Here is a 19,566-nt window from a genome sequence, read left to right on the forward strand (position 1 = left end):
ATGTAAGAACTCTTAGCTCCTTTCCTGGCACCATGTCTGCCTGCATGCTGCCTTGCTTTCTGCCATGTTGATAATGAACTACATCTCTAAACTGTAAGCCAGCTACCTCAATTAAATGTTTTCCTTTATAAGAGTTACCATGGTTCATGGTGTGTCTTCACAGCAAGAGAAACCCTAAGGTAGCCCAATTAAGCCAGTCTCTGGAGCTGTGCAGGGCCCAGATGTTATAAGCAAAATTACATAATAAAGATAAATTATTTCTGTTTTACAGAGTTGTGAAGGGCATATATAACCTTTAGCACAGTTTTATATAGAGAGATGGCAGGAAGAAAGGGGGCTTCATTTACTATATGCCTATCCTAGCCTTCAGATAGCATTTTTGTTTTTGCTTTTTGAGACAGGGTTTCTTCATGTAGCCTTGGCTGTCCTGGAACTCTCTAAGTAGACCAGGCTGACCTTGAACTCACAGAAATCCACCTGCCTAACCACCACACATTACTGTTTAAAGTAATAAAATGTGTGAAATAGCCTAGCCTCAATTTTCTGACACATATTTGTGGCAAAGGTGAATACAATTCAGCCAGTTTTCCAGAAAGACTGCTTCAAAGTAAGCAGGCTATGGGTGTAGCCCAGTGGGAGACCACCTCAAGTGCAGGTGTGGCAATAAGTCCCCAGTGATGTGTGTGTGTGTGTGGGGGGGGTTGAGTTATGATAGAATTAGGATTGACAGAAAAACTAGTATTAAGACTGTTGTCTGGTGAGCCAGGCAATGGTGGCAAATGCCTTTAATACTCATTTTACTAAGCCTCTATCATACCATAAAAAAGCAATTGCCTTCTTCCTGGAGACTTTCGGGAATGAACAGTCACTATCTAAAGTCTCACTCTAAATCCAAATTGCCACAATAGTAGCAGGAGGGCTGGAGAGAAACTCTTGTTACTGTTGCAGAGGACTGGGGTTCAGTTCCCAGCATCCACTTAGTGACTGTTAATTGTCTGTAACTCCAGTTCTAGGACTCTGATGTCCTATTCTGGTCTCCTCAGTACCAGGCACCCATGTGGTGCACAGACATATCTGCAGAGAAAACACCCATAAACTAAAAAGAAAAAAATGTATATATTGAGACAGGGTCACACACTATGTTGTTCTAGCTGGGCTCAAACTCACAGAGATCCACTTGCCTCTTCCTCCTGAGTGCACTGGGATTAAAGCCATGTGCCACCATGCCCCATCCAAGTAAATAAATAAATAAACTTTAAAACAAAACATGCTGTCTGGGACTAGTGAGATGCAGTGTGGGGAACCTGACTGGAGTTTGATTCCAGTACCCACATGGTAAAGGAGAAAACTACTCCAGTAAAAATGCCCTACCCCCCTCCCCTCTACACATACACGTGAGCTGGTTCATGGACATCCACATACAAAACAAATGAATGCACTATTTTTTCTAGAATGTCTGGAATTATTTCCAATGATTGTGCATTATGATGCTTCACAGCAAGGCTTCTAGATTCTACTAAGATGACAGTCATTGCTCAGCAATCTCCTGCAGTAAATAAACTTGAAAATACAGCGCGGAAAGGGCTGTTTATATATTCCTCTTTCATAATGTAACCTCAAATGTGGGCTCCAAATCAAACTGACCTGCTGTCTATGGCTTCCACCTTAAATCACAGGCACCTACCAGCTCAAACAAAACATGGGGGGGGGGGTGGAGTGAGGACCAAATTATCTCAGGGGTTCTTCATTGGAGACACATCAGAATCATAAGAGTCTTGTTTCTTAAATATATATAGATATAACATTTTTCTCGCTTGCACGCTAGAGTGGGGCACGGCCTTATATAAAAAGGAACCCAACTTGTCTGGGTCCTGAAGACCCAGGGGAAGAGTTTTACCCAGAGAGCCAACCAAGGCACACAGGGTAGCTAAGGATTCATCCCTGGCCCCATGCTTATCCCCTTCCCTCTCATCACTCAGTCTTGGGTGGCTTCACACACCCTTAACACCTTCCCCTCTTTTCCATCTAGACCCCTCCCCAAATCCCGTGGGCGGACCTGAGCAGAAGCCCCGCCCTAGCCCGAGGCCCCGCCTCCTTCGGCCTGGAAGCCCCACCCCCTACGGGGAGAGCCCGGCTCTGGGCTGGGGCGGAGCGGCGGGATGCGGGGCGGGAGTGGGAGCGGGAGCGGGAGTGGGAGTGGGGGCGGGCCCGGGCCTGGCGCTCGGAGGGGCGGAGTTGCGGCGTCGCCCTACGCCTTTGCTCGCGGCAGCCGTGCCTCGGGGGCGGGGGAGCTGGCGGAAGAGCGGCGGGGGTCTTGGCGCCCTGCGCAATCGTGGGGAGCGGGACCAGAGGGTTACCGGAGGAACATGGCGCCCTGGACACTCTGGCGCTGCTGCCAACGCGTAGTGGGCTGGGTTCCGGTGCTCTTCATCACCTTTGTGGTCGTCTGGTCCTACTACGCGTACGTGGTGGAGCTGTGCGTGTGTGAGTACGGGAGGCGCGGTAGGCAGGCCGAGGCTGCGGCGCCGCTGTGGGCCCGACCTGCGCTTCCCTGCCGGTGGGCTCCCAGGCCGAGGGTTCCGGCCCACGGTTCCCGGCCGGTGGGCTCCCAGGCCGAGGGTTCCGGCCCGCGGTTCCCCGCCGGTGGGCTCCCTGGCCGAGGGTTCCGGCCCACGGTTCCCCGCCGGTGGGCTCCCTGGCAGAGGGTTCCGGCCCACGGTTCCCTGCCTGTAGGGTTCTGGCTCGCTGCTCGTGGGGTCCTGAATTCGGGCCTGCGCGCCGCCCACGTCCCGAGCTTCCGGGTGGCTACGGTCGCCTTAGGGCTCCCACCCTTCTGTGACGGAATGTTCACAAAGGCCTTTCCTTTGGAACTGAAGAAATCGCCCTTCATAAATGGCTTATGAGGTTCATTTGGCTTTAAAAACAACAAAGAAATCTTGTCTCTTCCCCCAGATTGTTTCTCTCCAAACTGCGCGAGAAGCAGCGCGCGGCCTGCGGGCCGGGGAGGGAGGTGTGTCTCCAAGGTCTGCAGTGAGGCTCAGCTTGGAGACAAATACAGGCTCATTTGGCCTGTATTTGGCCCTTTTAAGGTTCACTTCGAATGTCAGTGCTGAACTTACACAACATGTTGTTTTGAGGCTCAGAATTGAACGAGAGGTACATAGCACAATTAGCTTTTTATTGCTGTTCATTTTAAAGGTTTGTATTTTTTTTATACCTTTAGTTTTAGGGCTTTGCTTTATTTTTATTTTTGCTGCTTCCCCTATTTAATTTTTTACCACGTAGTTCTTACCCGGTTTTCAGGACTAAAGGAATAGCATCACATTATATTAAAAAGGCTTATTCATCTAGGTTGTCTTTAACGTGGAAAGAAATTCTCTTGTCATCAAAACCCCCTAGGCCATTGCTGTCTATGACAGTGAATAATTGAGTATGTTTTATACCGACTGGCTCTTTTCTGTGCTTATCTCACAACAGCATTATCAAATGAAAATCCCAGAAAAAGCAGTCCCTTTGTTTCCCAAAAATGATGTTTTAATTTTCAGACAGTCCACAGTTACCTGAAGGGCAGCCATTCTTTGGGGAAAAGCATATGGGGTAAATGCAGGAATGGAAAACAAAACAAAAAAACCACAAAGATGCTAGACCACAGACCTCAATTGTGAGTCAGGGTTTGGTTGGTTTTGAACTGAATACTTGTTAAAGCTGGGGCTTGGAGAGGTGGCTCAGGCTGCTCTTCCAGAGGTCATGAGTTCAGTTCCCAGCAACCACATGGTGGCCCCACTTCTCGCCTGCATTGCAGGCATACATGCAGGCAGAACACCACATATACATCTTAAAAAAACAAAAACATTGGTGGCACACAGCTTTAATCCCAACACTTGAGAGGTAGGTGGATCTGTGTGAGTTCAAGGTCAGCCTGGTCTGCAGAGCTAGTTCTAGGACAGGCTCCAGAGCAATACAGAGAAACCCTGCCTTGAAAAACTGAACACCCCCAAAACAAAACTGGAGTTCGTGCATAGAAAGGCTCTGGGGTGTTTATTCTTTGAGGCAGGGTTTCTCTGTGTAACCACCCTGACTGTCCTGGATCTCTGTAGACAGGCTGGCCTCGAACTCACGTCCAGCTGAAGGAGTGCTCCACAATTGCCAGGGTTTTAAATCACAACATCCTAAAGAAAATGACAACATTTGATTTAGAAGCAACAGTGTGCACCTGCCATCTTAGCTCATGGAAGACTGAGGTTCAGGCTAGCCTGGACTACGGTAGTTTTAGAACAAAATAGCGGGTGCTTTAATCTCAACTCTAAGAAGGCAGACACAGGCACATACTGAGTTCCAGGACAGACAAGAGTTGTGTAGAGAGATCCTGTCTCAAAATGACAACAAAAATATTTTTTGTAAGATTTACAAGGGTGCACATGGGCCAAGGCTCATTTATCAGTTGCTTTACCTGCTGAGCCATCTCACTGGCCCAAACAAAACATATTTTAGTTATCTCTGTAACTATTACTGAATAAATTATGCAGTGCCTTTCCAATAGTAAATTTGTTGAATGCAGTGACTTAGAAATATTTTTGAATACCACAATGTTTGCTAAAATTGAGTTAATTAGAATTGACTAGATTTAAATGTTTTTTTTTTTTTTTTTTTTTTTTTGAGACGGGTGTCTCTATGTAGCCCTGGCTGTCCTGGAACTTGCTCTGTCTGCCTTGAACTCAGAGATTCACCTGCCTCTGCTATGCACCATAGCACCACCAGCCAGCACCCTTATTAGTTAAAAAATCCCTGAAGGAACACTAAAAAGTGTGAACTAGCTACAGATTGCATAGCTTAATGAAAGTAGTTTTTTAGAAATACCCACAATAAAATGAAGTCCATATATGTTTGTATGCATGTTTTTTGGTTTGGTTTGGTTTGGTTTTTCAAGACAGGGTTTCTCTATTGCTTTGGAGTCTGTCCTGGACCTAGCTCAATAGACCAGGCTGGTCTTGAACTCACAGATTCTCCTGGCTTTGCCTCCCAAGTGCTGGGTTTAAAGGTATGTGCCACCAACACCCGGCCCTTATATTTTTATTTCATCAATCCCTTTATTTTAAGAGTGTGTGTGTGTGTGTGTGTGTGTGCGCGCGCGCGCGCGTGCGCGCCTGCCTGCCTGCTGTCTGGAATCTAACCTCTAACCTTTAGGAGTTGGTCTGAGTTTCTACCCTATGGTTTGGGGGAGCGGGGTGGTTGACCTCAGATCATCAGGCGGGCTATAAGCCCCTTGACTCTTCCTCTCCAAATAAAGGGAAATGCATGTGAATAGAGTCATGCTATGTGTTAATTGGCAGAGAGGGAGCATTTCCGTTCCTCCCCATTCTCCCAGTATTTCTAGACTTAGGTGTGTTTACAGATGAAGGAAGTGAGAGGGAGCCAGTGGAAGGGCATTGCAGAACAAAATTGACTGGGAAGTGATTCATCTGAGCTCCTGGCTTTCAGAGTGTGATAAGTGGAAAGTAAAGAACCAGGAGTAATATGCAGTGGTTTTAGATTGAAATGCCCCTTTGATTTTTTTTTTTATCCTTTCTTGTTCTCCAAGCTGATATTTGAGAATACTAATTTAGACAACATGATTTGTCTGCTTGTTTGCTGTGTTGGAGGCCAAACTCAGCCTGCCTTCCATGTGGAACACTTTTGATCCAGTTTTCATGGTTTTTTTTTAAGATTATACTGTAAGTGTGCCAGTGTTGCTGTTAAGGTGCTGGTGGTGTCAGGATTGTGTGTGCTAAGAGGGTCCCCCATGTCGTTATCACTGCAGTGGAGACATGGTCACCACTAATACTCTTCCTGTATGCTTCGGTGTTGTAGACTATGGGATTTCTGAAATACTGAAATAAGGAGTCAGCAGTAAAAGCCACTATTTCAGCGTGGGTTTCTATAAGAGAGAGAGAGAGAGATCCAGATCTTGAAAATTGACATTTTAAAAGAAGAATTTTTTTTTCCTTCAAGACAGGGTTTCTCTGTGAAATAGCTCTGACTGTCCTGGAACCCACTCTGTAGACCAGGTTGTCTTTAAACTCACTGAAATCTGCCTGCTTCTGCCTCCCAAGTGCTGGGATTAAATCACTGCCTAGCTGGGGGGTTTCTTAGTTAATGAATGATGGGGGACGACCCAGCCTATTTTGGGTAGTGCCATCCTGCCATCCTTGGGCTGGTGGTCCTGGGTTCTATAGGAAAGCAGACTGAGTAAGCCATGTGGAGCAAGCCTGTCATTGAGGCTCCTACCCTGTTTGAGTACCTGTCCTGGCTTCCTTCAGTGATAGACTATGATGTGGAAGTGTAAGCCAAAGAAACCCTTTCTTCCCCAACTTGCTTTTGGTCATGGGGTTTCATCACAGCAACAGTAACCCTAACTAAGACAGTGACCGTCATCAATGTCACATACACATGCTCAGTGTACCTTTTTTTTTTTTGAGACAGGCTCTCACTATCCAGGTCTGTTAGCCTGTAGCTCTTTATGTAGACCAGGCTGGCCTCAAATTCACAAGACATCCACCTGCCTCTACCTCAGTGCTAAGTTCAATGATGGTAGTAGCTTTTCATGTCTTCCCCTTACAGTATTCCTTTACTCCCCTTCCCCCCCCCCCCCGCCAGGTAGCCAGATTGAATCTTTTAAAGCCAAAGTCCTGGTTATTAAGTGTCTGTTTCCCAGTCTCCAGTTGCTCTCCCAATTTGCTGTGAATTCAGCTGTTCCCATGGCCTACTGTCCTGACTTTGTTTCTGCTGCTGCAGACAAACTGTCAGCTGGGTCATGGTCACCTGAGGACCCTCTCTCTGCTTTGCCTTCCTACTTGGATACTGCTACTGCTCCTCCCTGTGGAGAGGTCTATGTTTACAGAGGGAGGGTGTTTCTGACCTCCCTCTATACAGCAAAAGCTTCCTCCTTTGCCACCTTTATCCTTACAGCCCTTGTTTTAGTAGCATGTATGACTATTTGACATAGGTATGTTTCTCACCTGGGTACCCTGCTTATTGCTGTATTTCTAGAGCCTAAAATAGGAAAAACAAACAAGCAGAACTAGGAGAAGGAGGCTCGTGAATGCTAGGTGAGACCTTCCAACTTCATCAGGCATCTTTTTTAAGATACTGATACTGAGGAAATTCTGGTCCCCCTTGGGGTTCTTAGTCTCTCCAATAAAGAAATTGAAGAATGAACTCAAATAGAAGCACATGACAAATTTATAATGTTAAAGAGGAATTACAGGACGGGCAGGCTGTAAACCTCAGCAGCCACCTGAAGGAGGCAAATGGAGGGCAGGCAGCATGACATGAGAAAGGGTCAGGAAGGAAGCCCGAAAGGGTGAGGTGGATGCACAGGAAAGCCTGCTTAGGAAAGAGGTGGAGAGAAAGAAAGTCAGCTTCTGGAGAATTCAGAAGAGGCAGCAGACTTGAGGACTTACTGCATGTCTGCCATCCATAAATTAGGGGCAAGGATTCTGGCAAAGACCCACCCAGTATCTCACTGAAGACTAATTCCTTCTGTCTCTTTAGCAGGATTTAAAGTGAGCTGGATAGTCCTTTAGCCAGTGGCTAAACCAGCCCAGCTTGAATGTTAGGTCTCCACCCAGGCCAGAAATTCCATTTCTACCAGGGAGTTTCTTCTACTCTTAACAACGGGGCCTCAAGAAAGGCAAATTCAGGGTCTTACTGTGTAGCCCAGCTGTCCTGGAACTAGCTCTGTAGACCCACCTGCCTCTACCTCCTTAGCCGTGGGGTTCAAGTTGTGCACTACCACACCCTGATCTTCACCAGATTTAAAACCCATATCTGCAATTAGTAGGTAGTTGGGGCACATGACAACTTTGCATTCTTCTAGTTTTGTTGAGCATTTAAAACTCCCAAATGGTATGTTTATAAAAATTATATATTCTAGTGAATGGACAGATACATTAGTAGTGGAACAGAATGCCGTATTTAAAAATAGACAATACTTAAAATCTCTAATTCATTCGGTAAAGGTAGCACCTCAAACCCTGGAGCAAAAGATGGGACAGCTGCTTCAGTATCTAGTAAGAGAAATACCATTTCCACATCTCACCATTCAGGATTGATTACACATGGATATTGAGTACACATGGATAAAATCTGGTTTTCCTTGAGTGTCTTTACCTCTGTCTTGTCTTCTGAGGTGCTGGGGTTGAAGCTGGGGCCTGGGGCCTGCTTTGCAAGCACTGTTCACTGAGCTAAGGCCTGACCTTTTACTTTCACTTGTGAAGAATAACGTGAAGAATTCTGTGTGGTCTCCCCTAGATTTCCTGCATGTTGTTATTTCTCCCTTACGGGTCCACCAGTCATTGTCTCTTGAATGTCTGAGAGTGAGCTGTGGGTGCCATGCCCCATTACTGTAAATACTGAGATCTTTTTCCCAAACTTTTGTACATACATAATTTGAGCTTATTCTCCTTTATGATCTTACTGACATCCCTTTTCTCACATTCTCATTATCCCCCTTTGTCCCCAGTTTATTTCTGTCACATATGAACCTTAAATGAGAGAATATATTTGTCTTTCTGCATTAGCTTAATTTGCATAATGTGATTATCTCTACTTGAGTCCCTTTTCTGCAAACAGCATAACCTTCCTCTTCCTGTTCCACCATCCAGTCAAGGTTGCACATTAAAGATGGGCGTGGTAGTATGAGCCTTCAGCCTCAGCACTCAGGCAGAGACAGGATTGTGAGTTCAAGGCCAGCTTGTATGTAGTGGTTCAAGAGCAGTTGGAGTTGTGAGTTAAGTGGTGAACAAAAGGCCAGTCTACTACATGGTGAGTTCCCATCTCATAAAACAAAGTCTGTTGTGGTTTGATCCACAGCACTGCAAATCTGTGAGGGCTCATACATTATAGCTCTTCTTCTTTAGTGTTCCTCAGTCTTTATGTGTCTGACTGTGGCATTTTAAAAAACACAAGCATACCCCGTAGGATGTCCTTCAGTTTGGGTTTATCTTTAATTTCCTCTTGATTAGATCACTCTTGAGCAGGAATGGTGCAAAAGGGATGCTGTGTCATTGTTTTTAACTTTCATCATCACTTGAAAGATAATATTTGCCAAGTTTTCCATTTATTAAAGGTGCAGTTTCCCTTTGTAATTGGTGTTCTGGTAGACTTAGAGCTCCAGTATACAGAGCTGCCTTCGAGGAAGGACTTGCTACTCAGCTATGGCAAGTTGGTCATCAGGCAGCAGCCAAGCTTTTTCAGTATGACTTGCCTCACCCAAGGTCACACCCTTCCTGGCACAGCCTGCTGGAAGAGCCTTTGAGGTAGGGCTGGGCTGCTCCCTGCAGAGCTCTGTGCATAGTCATTCATTGCTCCCTTGGCCTTGCTTACCCATTTGTCCGTCCCCTAGGAAATAGACTGTGCCTCAGGCTTTGTCTCAGCACCAGACTTACACTGGGTCAGGGTTTTTATTGCTATAATGAGATAAACACCATGACCAAAAGCAACTTGAGTGGGAAAGGGTTTATTTGGCTCATACATCCACATCTACATCTCTGTCCATCATAGAAAGAAGTAAGGGCAGGGACTCCTCAGGCAGGAGCCGAAGCCTTTTATTGCCTTGCTCAGCTCCTAATCAGTCATAACTTAAAAAAATGTACAACAGACTTACTGCAGGCCAATTTTACATAGGCAGTTTCCCAACTGTAGTTCCCCCAACTGTAGCTATGTCAAGTTGGCGAATAATAATAATAATAATAATAATAATAATAATAATAATAAAAAACCCAGCACATTTGATTCCACTAGCTCAACCTCAGACAGATGTGTTTAGAAGCACTGAAACTGGAAACCATCTGTTCCTGGTACTTTCTTTGGACTCCTTATAGCATCCTTTGAAGATCCCTGCTTGAAAAAAACAGTAGTTACCAAATGGTGGTTTTTCTAATGCTATCATTTTGTCTACATTTATTAGATAGAATTCTATAGACAGGAATAACTTAGCTCCCTATATATTTATTGTTGGTGTGTGTGTGAGAGAGTGTGTAGGACAGAGGATGACTTCTGGAGTCAGTTCTGGATTTGCCATGTTGCATCACAAGTACCTTTACTCATTGCTGGTCTAGCCTCCCTGCAGTGCAGAGTTCTATTTTGTGAGTTATAGTCTATATTTATTTTGTTGATTAAATTGTCCCATATTTGGCCATTAGGAGCCCCATTCCCTGGTTTCTGCAGCCTCTGTCATTTTTTAATACTTCCTTACTTTCTGCCACCATAGCTTTTTAAGGTTCATATGGTACTTTTCCTGCCATTGGAATTGGCTGTTTCAAAGTGGACCTAATCTGATTTGTTTTAAAATAAAAATATTCAAGCACTAAAAGAAACTGTAAGTGGATAGTCTCTAAGGAGACAAGCATAAGCCCCTTGTTCTGTAGATTATAATTGCCAAATCCAGTAGGCAAAAATGGAAATGGATTGATGTAAATAGTTCACAGGAAAAAAAAAATGAAAATGGCTTGTAAACATAAGATGTTCATGCTCATTTGCAAATGCAGATTGTAAAATTACCCTGCAGTACTAAGAGTCTGAAAAAGTGAAAGGAGACTGTGTGTGTGTGTGTGTGTGTGTGTGTGTGTGTGTGTGTGTGTGTGTGTTGCTTACAGGAATATAAAACCCTTAGGTTTTGGGACAAGCTAAAAATGCAACAGACATGCGCTTTTAGTTCCGTATTCCTATTGTGAGAATTCTACACTGAACATAAGCTTCTACAATCAAGTAGCATACTCACAGGGTTATTTATTGTATATTTTAATAACAGAGGATTGGAGGCAACCCAGATGGTCACTCATGGAAGCCTGAATGTAAAACAGTATACCCACATGATGGAAAACTGCAGTGCTTAAGAAAATATTTGATTATGTGCTAATGTGTAGTGATTACTAGAGTATCTGAGTATCTAAGATATTTTATAAGTCTCCTGACCTGGGCACCATCTTTTTTTTTTTTTTTTTTTTTTGAGACAGTTTCTCTGTGAAACCATCCTGGCTGTCCTGGAACTCACTGTGTAGGCCAAGCTGGCCTCAGAGTCACAGAGATGTGCCTGCCTCTGCCTCCGTCATCATTTTAGCTGGGTGAAGTGACACATGCTTTTAATTTCAGCTCTCAGGAGGCAGAGGTAGGTGGATCTCTGAGTTCCAGGTCATGGTCTTCAGAGTGAGACCCTTGAAGAATGTCTACAATGAAGTAAATTTGCTGGAGAATGAGCTTCAGATAGCCAAACTGACTAGAGATGTACAGCTAAGCACTGATATGAAAATTAGATATTTTCTTCTAAATCTAAGACTAAATGAGGGCTGTCAGGAAGTGAGAATAAGCTTTTAGTAAATGCTGACTCTGTTGACTCAGTATGAGTGTTAGAATGGTACATTCTAAGAGCATGTGTACAAAACTCTCTTTTTTCCTTCTTGATTTTCTTTTGAGACATAGTCTCTCTAGTCTTGGCTGGTCTGCTTCTGCCTCCTGAGTGATAGGATTAAACACATGCACCATCACACCTGGCTTGCATTCTTTTTTATAATAAGTAAACATTTTTGCCTTTGCTGCCTTGAAACATTAAACATTAAAGTTCCACAGTGTTTATTATAAAGGTTAACTGCTCCTATTGAGCTTCTCGGTAGGGTTTCTGGAAGGTGGCATGGGCACTAGGGCCTCCAAATCTTTTCAATTTATAGTAACTGGGTTGGTTACTATCAGGGCCAGTTGGACTGCCAAATAGCATTGATTTGGGCCATGTGCTAACACCCTTCTCATGAAACCAGATGTCTGACTAGCAAAGTGCTGTTTGCTTAGAAGCAGACCCAGTTTCAGTAACTGTATTGGGCTCAGTTGTCTCCAGGACTCCAGGGGGGATACCTGTTTACCTTGATGGGGCCCATGTAGTCCACCATAGCTGTGGCTGTCTTTTGAAGTTCCTAACCACACTTCAGTGACATCAGAGATAGAAAACTAGGGCCACCCTGGCCTTTTTGTTCATTTCTTGCATTTGAAGTAGTACTCTTTGATACCCTTGGCCTGAGATTCTTTGCCATAGTCCCTATGACACAGCTGCAACTAACTGCTTTATAATCAATATCCCATTTCCCTAGTGTCTTCATGTCATCAACAAGATTGATGTTCGGTGATTTCTTCCTTGTACAAATAAACACTGTCTGAAGATCAGAATAGAGCTTACCACTAGCTACCCATAGAGGTCTGGAAGTCTGTACAGGCAAGAAGTGAGATAGCTGGGCAGAAACAGGTTATGAGATGGCTGGGCAGAAACAGGAAATGAGATGGCCGGGCATAGGAGTGAGATGGCTGGGCAGAGAGAGGATATAAGCAGGAAGAAACAGGAACTCGATCTCTAATTGGCTGAGATGCTAAGGACATAAGGTGTGGCTGTGGCTTGCTCCTCTCTGATCTTCAGACAGGCTTTTTTTGTACAAACAAGATACCATCACATTGGTGTGTTCAGCATCCTGGGTCTCTACCAATGTATCACATTTGCATGTACACACATGAGGATAAGCTTGGAGGTGCTTCCTAAGCTTCCTCTTCTAAGAATGCTGTGCACTATGGGCTATTTTCTCTTGATTGCAGTTTTCCAGCCACAACATTCCAACCACAAGACTGGAGCATGTATGGGATGGGGGGGTTCAGGCAGGAGGCTTACAGCAGGTGCATTGAGGCTGATTCATATGATCTGAGGGTAAACGCAGTTCATACACACACCAATTTTCTCATGGCTCTTTATTCTTCAAGAAATGTTCTTCCCAAAAGTTCTCCCTCAAAAAGCTCTCTTTAAAATTTCTCAAAAGTTCTTCTTAAAAAAAAAAATCCTCCCTGTAAAGGCTCTCTCTTAAACTACTCTTTAGTTCTTTAAAATTCTCCTCTTTAAAATCCTCCTAAAGTTTTTTGCTAGGTGTTGGTTCCCAATGCCTTTAATCCCAGCACTTAGGAGGCAGAGACAGGTGGATCTCGGTGAGTTCGAGACCAGCCTGGTCTATAGGAGCTAGTTCCAGGACAGGCTCCAGAGCTACACACAGAAACCCTGTCTTGAAAAACAACAACAAAAATTCTCAAAAAGTTTTTTTAATCCCACAAGGCTTCCAGTTGTATACCCAATACAGATACAATTAGCAACTCTCTGACAATAGCAGGAATATCCAGCATGCATCTCTCTCAGAACCAGGAAGGCAGATAAAATCTTGAGAAAAGTGGGTGCCTCATGTCTTAAGGGGGACATGACTTGTGAAGCATCTGAGTAAAACTCAAGAGGTGGGGGAAGGGTTAAATGGAGTAAGGGACTATTTGAAATTGGAGGCTATAGCTCTTACCTCTGACTCCCTGGTGAGAAGGAATTTCCTTTCCTTGGGGCCTTTTTGAGAATATAAAGGTTATATCAAGGTTATATAGCCAAATTCATAGCAACAGATATTCTGGAGTCTATTTCTTGCAGACTTTGCAAGGCAAGTTTTCTCCATCAGAAGTTAATTCTGGTGGGTGATACCTGGAATATTAATTGCTACTTTTACAATGAATGATAAAGGCTCCCAGCAAGCATGGACTTGTCTAATGCTTTGGCAGCTTCATTAATTATACTTGCTACACCCTCATAGATAAAGAGAATTTTCAACACCCTTTTTTATTATTTATCTATCTATTTTGGTTTTTCGAGACAGGGTTTCTCTGTGGTTTTAGAGGCTGTCTTGGAACTAGCTTTTGTAGACCAGGCTGGTCTCAAACTCACAGAGTCAACACCTTTTTTAAAATCAATAAAAAAAACTTTTATTTTCCCCCTGGAATGTTGGTGGCACACACCTGTAATTCCAGCAGTCTAGAGGTAGAGGTGTGTGAACCTCTGTGACTACACAGAGAAACCCTGCCTCGAAAAACTGAAACCAAAACAGAAAGAAAAATTTCTTTTCACGTTTGCTTATTGTGTGTGCCTTGGCAAGTACAGATGTCAGAGGACAACATGGGAGAGTTGGTTGTCTCCTTCCACCATGTTGGACCCAGTGTTTGAACTCAGGTAGTCAGATCTGGCTGCAAGTACTTGTAGCTGATGAGCAATCTGTCTCTCTAACCCTTCACCAACTCTTATATTAACTTGTATTAATATCAGTTACATTTCCAGCAGCATTGTCTCCTAAGCCATGGTCATGGGGGTTTTCCTTGAAGCTGAAGCTTGAATGCAGCTAAGTCAGCTCTGGGCAGCAGCAGGGAAAGGTTTAATCTTGGTTTTAGTGGGAGTATTCCTGGTCTTGTTGTCTTAAGGTTATTGGATGGACATAGTAAGATATTCTAATTATTCATGCTTTGAGTCCATAAGAATCCAGAATCTCAAGGGAGGAAACATACAAATGCTAGGACATAGCAAATACTTGTTAAGAATAAAAAGTTATGGGACTGGAGAGGTGGCACAGCAGTTATGAGTACTTGCTTCTCTTGTAGAGGACATGGTTTAATTTCCTAACACCTAAATGGCAGCTCACAACTGTCTGTAATTGTAGTTCTAGCGGATCTGATGCCTTCCTGCCTCCTTGGATGAATATACAAAATGCAGGACTGGAGAGATGGCTCATAGGTTAAGAGTACATACTGCTCTTCAGAAGAGTAGTTTCCTAGCATCAGGTTGGGTGGCTCAGCTCTCAGGTCCTGTAACTGCTCAAGAGGAACTGATGTCATGTTCTGGACTCTGTAGAAGGTCACCTACACATACATATACTCATAAAGACCCAACATATATATGCACATAGATTTTTTGGATAGGGTCTCTACATAGTCCTAGTCTTCTTGGAATTCACTGTGTAGAGTAGGCTGGCTTTGCCTCTGCCTCCCAAGTGCTGGGGGGGGGGGGAGAGACACTATTTTGGGCTGTTGATAGTTGAGCATAAAGGCCCTTGGTCCCTAACCTGCTGATCTGATTTCAGTTCTTGGTACGCACATGATGGAAGGAGAGAACTGATTCCTACAAATTGTCCTTTGACCACCATATGTGCACAGACGGTGGCACACAAGCTTACATACATTTTAGAGACTGTTAAGACCTTGGGGCTGGTACGTGCAGCTCTTGTTGGCTAAATATGTGACAATTTGAGCTCAGTTTGGAGAGTGTTTGCTAGCATACATAAAACCCTAGGATTGGACCCCACCCATAGGACTCTGAATGTATTTTTCCTTAGCTGCATAGTGTTCAAAGCTAGCTTGGATCACAAGAAAACCCTGTCTGGAAAAAAAGAAAAAAAAAAAAAAAAAAAAAAACGATAGGCATGAATCCTAATAGAAAACATTGGTATAAACTTACAAGATAGTTAATCTTTAAAAATACATGCACAAAATACTCATGTACACAAAATAATAATTTGTTTTGTTTTTCGAGACAGGGTTTCTCTGTGTAGCTTTGCAGCCTGTTCTGAAACTCACCCTGTAGCCTTGAACTCATGGAGATCTGCCTGCCTCTGCCTCCCAAGTGCTGGGATTAAATGCATGTTCCACCAAAAAATAATTTTTTTACTACATAAATTGTGGAAATATGTCACAGGTAGGAAAGGGTGTGGCCTATTGATGTACTAGACTATCATTTACTAGAAAATCCCAACAACTCAAAAAAGCTACTAGAACTGAAAAGTAAATTTAGCAAAATGACAAAATAGGTCAGTAAAACTCACTTGTACTTCTAATAATATCATTTCTAACATCAAAAATGAAATTTTAGGAATAAGTCTAACAATTAGTACAAGTTTATGTACTGATGGGATGAAAATCTAAAATGGAAGGGCTGGAGATTTAGTTCAGATCTGGGGGAAAAATCTAAAATGGAGATAGCTTATTAATGCAATAAGGCAGTAGTATAAAGATGTCTATTTTCCCCAAATTGATCCATAAGATAAACTTAACCAAAGCCAAGGAGGCTTTAAAAAAATATTTTTGTGTCTGGATGTTTGTCTTTGTATGTTTTGTACACCATGTGCTTGTGGAGGCCTGAAGAGGGCAGCAGATCTCCTGGAACTTTAGTCAGCAGAATGGAATCCAAGTCCTTTGGAAGAGTAGCTAGTACTTCTAACCTGAGCCATCTCTCTAGCCTCCAAGGAGACTTTTTGGGTTTGTTTTGTTTTTTAAAGAAACAAAAATGTATATGGAAATGCATACCCAAAGTAGCTAAACCACTCTGTGAAGAGTAACTTGATAGTTCATACCTGTCCCCAGCCAAAGTGCGGAGAACACACTGATAATTGCTTTTCTAGGTAGTTACCTAGATATTTAGATAAGAGGTGTTTCCCACCCACCTTTTACCTAACTAATTGAAAGTGAACTCATACAGATTTGCAAATGTAGCAAGATCACTTTATTGAGATCAAAATAAAACTGATGGTGCATATTATTATAGTGTTACCCTGTCAGAGTGGACACTAGGCCGACTACATGGGTGAATATTAAAGGACCCAATTTGGAGGGCTTCTAGTTAGGAGGCTCAAGAGTCATTTGGTTTCTAAGGGGCATAGTGAGGGTGTTCTCTGTTTTGATAGATGGGTCATAAAATCACTTTACATGTATATCCTTTCTCATAATAATCTATTTTAATTGTGTACATACTCAATCTTATATAATCATAAATGGTAAATAGTGATTCTTCTAGGATTATAGCATGTACCCAAAACCAGGTCTGACCAGACTGTCTCTTCAGTTATTCTGAATAGAAATTAAGTGCACTTGTGACTAGGAGGGAGGAGACTTACTGTTGTTCAGAGATGGGTGTGTTTAGCCTGATGCAAGGGGCATTCAGTGGTTGCTAGGTGCATTTTTAGGAAAGAAGTGTGTGTACATGGGATGTATAGGTGAAGGAGCTAGGCTGCCAAGTGCATTATTACAATAGATGTGTGTATATAACCAAAATCAAATGCAATCCTAGGCCAAGTGGTCTGTGTTTGTTTGCCTTGCATCTCTTTTCCCCAATTGATTTTTTTTTTTTTTAACTCTGCCATAGTGATGATGTGAAGTCTGATTTGCTATAAGTGTGTTCTTATCAGGAGCAGCCTCATGTTTATAGCCCCTTCCTTCACCCCTTCCAATCTTTGTAACTACATCTGGCTTTGAACTCCTGATCCTCCAGCCTTAACTCCCAAGTGCTAAGATTACACTACACTAGAGTACCACCATTTAGGACTCCTGGTCCCTCTCTGGGTTGTGAGAGTGGGTATTGAGACTTTGACTTGTATATTGGGGTGGCCTTGAACTCAATAACCTTCTAGCCTCTGGTACATGGAAACATGCTACTTCTGTGTATGATAAAGAACAATGACTCATCTCCTATAAGAGCTTATTTTTTCAGATCTGTTTTTGTTATTCTCATACAAATTAAAATGTTTTTACTTGGGCCGGAGAGATGGCTCACTGGTTAGGAGCACTTGCTGTTCTGCCATGGGACCCAGGTTTGGTTCCCAACACCTTCCTAGTGGCTCACAGCCACCTGTTACTCCAGTTCCAGGGAGTCCAACCCCCTTTTCTGGATTCTATGGACCAGGCACACATGTAGCACACATACACAACATTCATGCAAAACATTCTTACACATAAAAATACAAATCTTTTAAAATATGATTTTACTTGTGTAAGCTTCTGTGTTTCTTATGCTTCTTCCTAGGAGTTTGTTTTTAGGTGCTTTCCTTCAATTATAGTTTTTGTTGTTTTTGAAAGAGTTTCGCTGTGTAGCCCTGACTATCCTGGAGTTTACTTTGTAGACCAGAGTGGCCTCAAATTCGAAGAGCTCTACCTGCCTCTGCCTCCTGAGTGCTGGGATTAAAGGCGTGTGCTACCACCACCCAGCTTTAATTATAAAATTTTAAGATTATAGTATTTTCATTTTTAAAAACCCACTATTTTATTATTTGAAATTTTCAAATAATTTGATCATATTCAACAGCATTCTTCCCAGGTCCATAACCCCCTCTACTTTCTGTTTTGTTTTGTTTTTAAGAAGAGACTCTCACAGTGCATGTTCTGGTTCTTTGGCTCTAACAATCTTTCTTTTCCTTCTGTCCCCTGAACCTTAGATGTAGGGATTATGTTGTATGTGTATTAATTTGGGATGAGCGCCTCACAGATATTCTTCTCTGCATTTTGCCAGTTGTGGCTTTCTATAATTTCTATCTGTTAGTTTAAAATTTTTTTATTATATATTTGTACCTGCATGTCTGTTGGTGAGGGGTGTATGTGCACATGAGTGCAGGTGCCCTTGGAGTCCAGAAGGAGGTGTCTTATCCCCTAGAGACAGAACTACAGGCAGTTGTGAGCTGCTGTCATGGATCCTAGGGACTGAACTCAGGTCCTTTGCAAGAGCAGTGTGCAGATTAATTGCTGAGCCCTCTCCGCACCCCATTTCTTCAATTACTACTTCTAGATAACTGACTTCTGCATGTCAATTTTTACACACACACACACACTCCCTTTTTTTATTTTATTTTATGTGCATTGATGTTTTGCCTACATGTATATCTGTGTGAGCGTATCAGATCCCCTGGAACAGTAGTTATAGACAATTGTGGTGAGCCACCATGTGGTTGCTGGGAATTAAACCCAGGCTCTCTCGAAGAGCAGCCAGTGCTTTTAACCACTGAGCCATCTCTCCAGCCCCCTCCCTTTTTTTTTTTTTTTGGTTTTTCAAAGACAGGGTTTCTCTGTAATGCTGTGGAGCCTGTCCTGGAACTAGCTCTGTAGACCAACCAGGCTGGCTTCAAACTCACAGAGATGTGCCTGCCTCTGCCGGGATTAAAGGTTCGTGACACCAATGCCCGCCTCAGCCCCCCCCTTTTGCTTTACATATATTTTAATTTTTCTTTGAATATCTAGGAATGCATACTTATTATATAGATCATGTGTGTTTGTTTGGTTTTGAGACAGTCTGATGCAGTCCACAATGGCCTTAGAACTCCAGAACTCACTGTGACTTTGAACTTTTGATCTCCTGTCTCCATTTCATTCCTGGGTTTCGAACCCAGTTTCATGCTTGGTAGGCCAGGACTTTACCAATTGAGTTACCTCTCAGTTTTCCTTTTCTGTTTCATTAAAATTATTTTGCATTTATTTATTTATTTTATTTTATTTATTTATTTATTTTTTTGACACAGAGGTCTCTCTGTGTATTCCAGGCCTCTGACATACGAATGCCTGGATTAAAGATATATACTACCATACCTGGCTGTGGGTGGTGGTGATAAGGTTTGAGTGCCATGCACACATCTGGAAGGAGTTAGTTCTTTCACTATATAGATCCAGGCTTTGGGGCAAGCAGCTTCACCTCTTGAGCCACCTTAACCCTCAAGTTTTAAATGTTTATTTTATTTTTTTAATTGGTGTGGCAGGTATGGTACTTCTCAGGAATTTTCATTCAAGTCATGATATATACAGGACATTATCTTTTTAATATATGATAAGGGAGATGATAGAACCAAGGGGTTGAGACACCTAGGCCTTGCCTAACATCGAAGTTGGGAAACCTTATGCCACTGTAAAGTATATTTAAAAGAAATGATCAGAAACTTATCTTAAATCTGATGA

At 42.9% G+C, this 19,566-nt stretch overlaps 1 protein-coding gene across 3 annotated transcripts in view; it reads left to right on the forward strand.

Annotated features, from left to right (window-relative positions):
- Positions 1–2,241: 2,241 nt before the first annotated feature.
- The window catches only part of Zdhhc20 (zinc finger DHHC-type palmitoyltransferase 20), a 64,092-nt gene continuing 46,767 nt past the window's right edge, over positions 2,242–19,566 (forward strand). For 2 of the 3 annotated variants that reach the window (XM_051195600.1, XM_051195602.1), the window contains exon 1: positions 2,243–2,484. In XM_051195600.1, coding sequence (XP_051051557.1) covers positions 2,367–2,484 — 118 coding nt within the window. In that variant the 5' untranslated portion in view covers positions 2,243–2,366. Of the gene's footprint in view, positions 2,485–19,566 lie in introns of all 3 variants that reach the window. The other variant, XM_051195599.1, reaches the window with a different exon arrangement.

Source organism: Phodopus roborovskii, unplaced genomic scaffold (assembly GCF_943737965.1).
Source record: "Phodopus roborovskii unplaced genomic scaffold, PHOROB, whole genome shotgun sequence".
Lineage (NCBI taxonomy): Eukaryota > Metazoa > Chordata > Mammalia > Rodentia > Cricetidae > Phodopus > Phodopus roborovskii.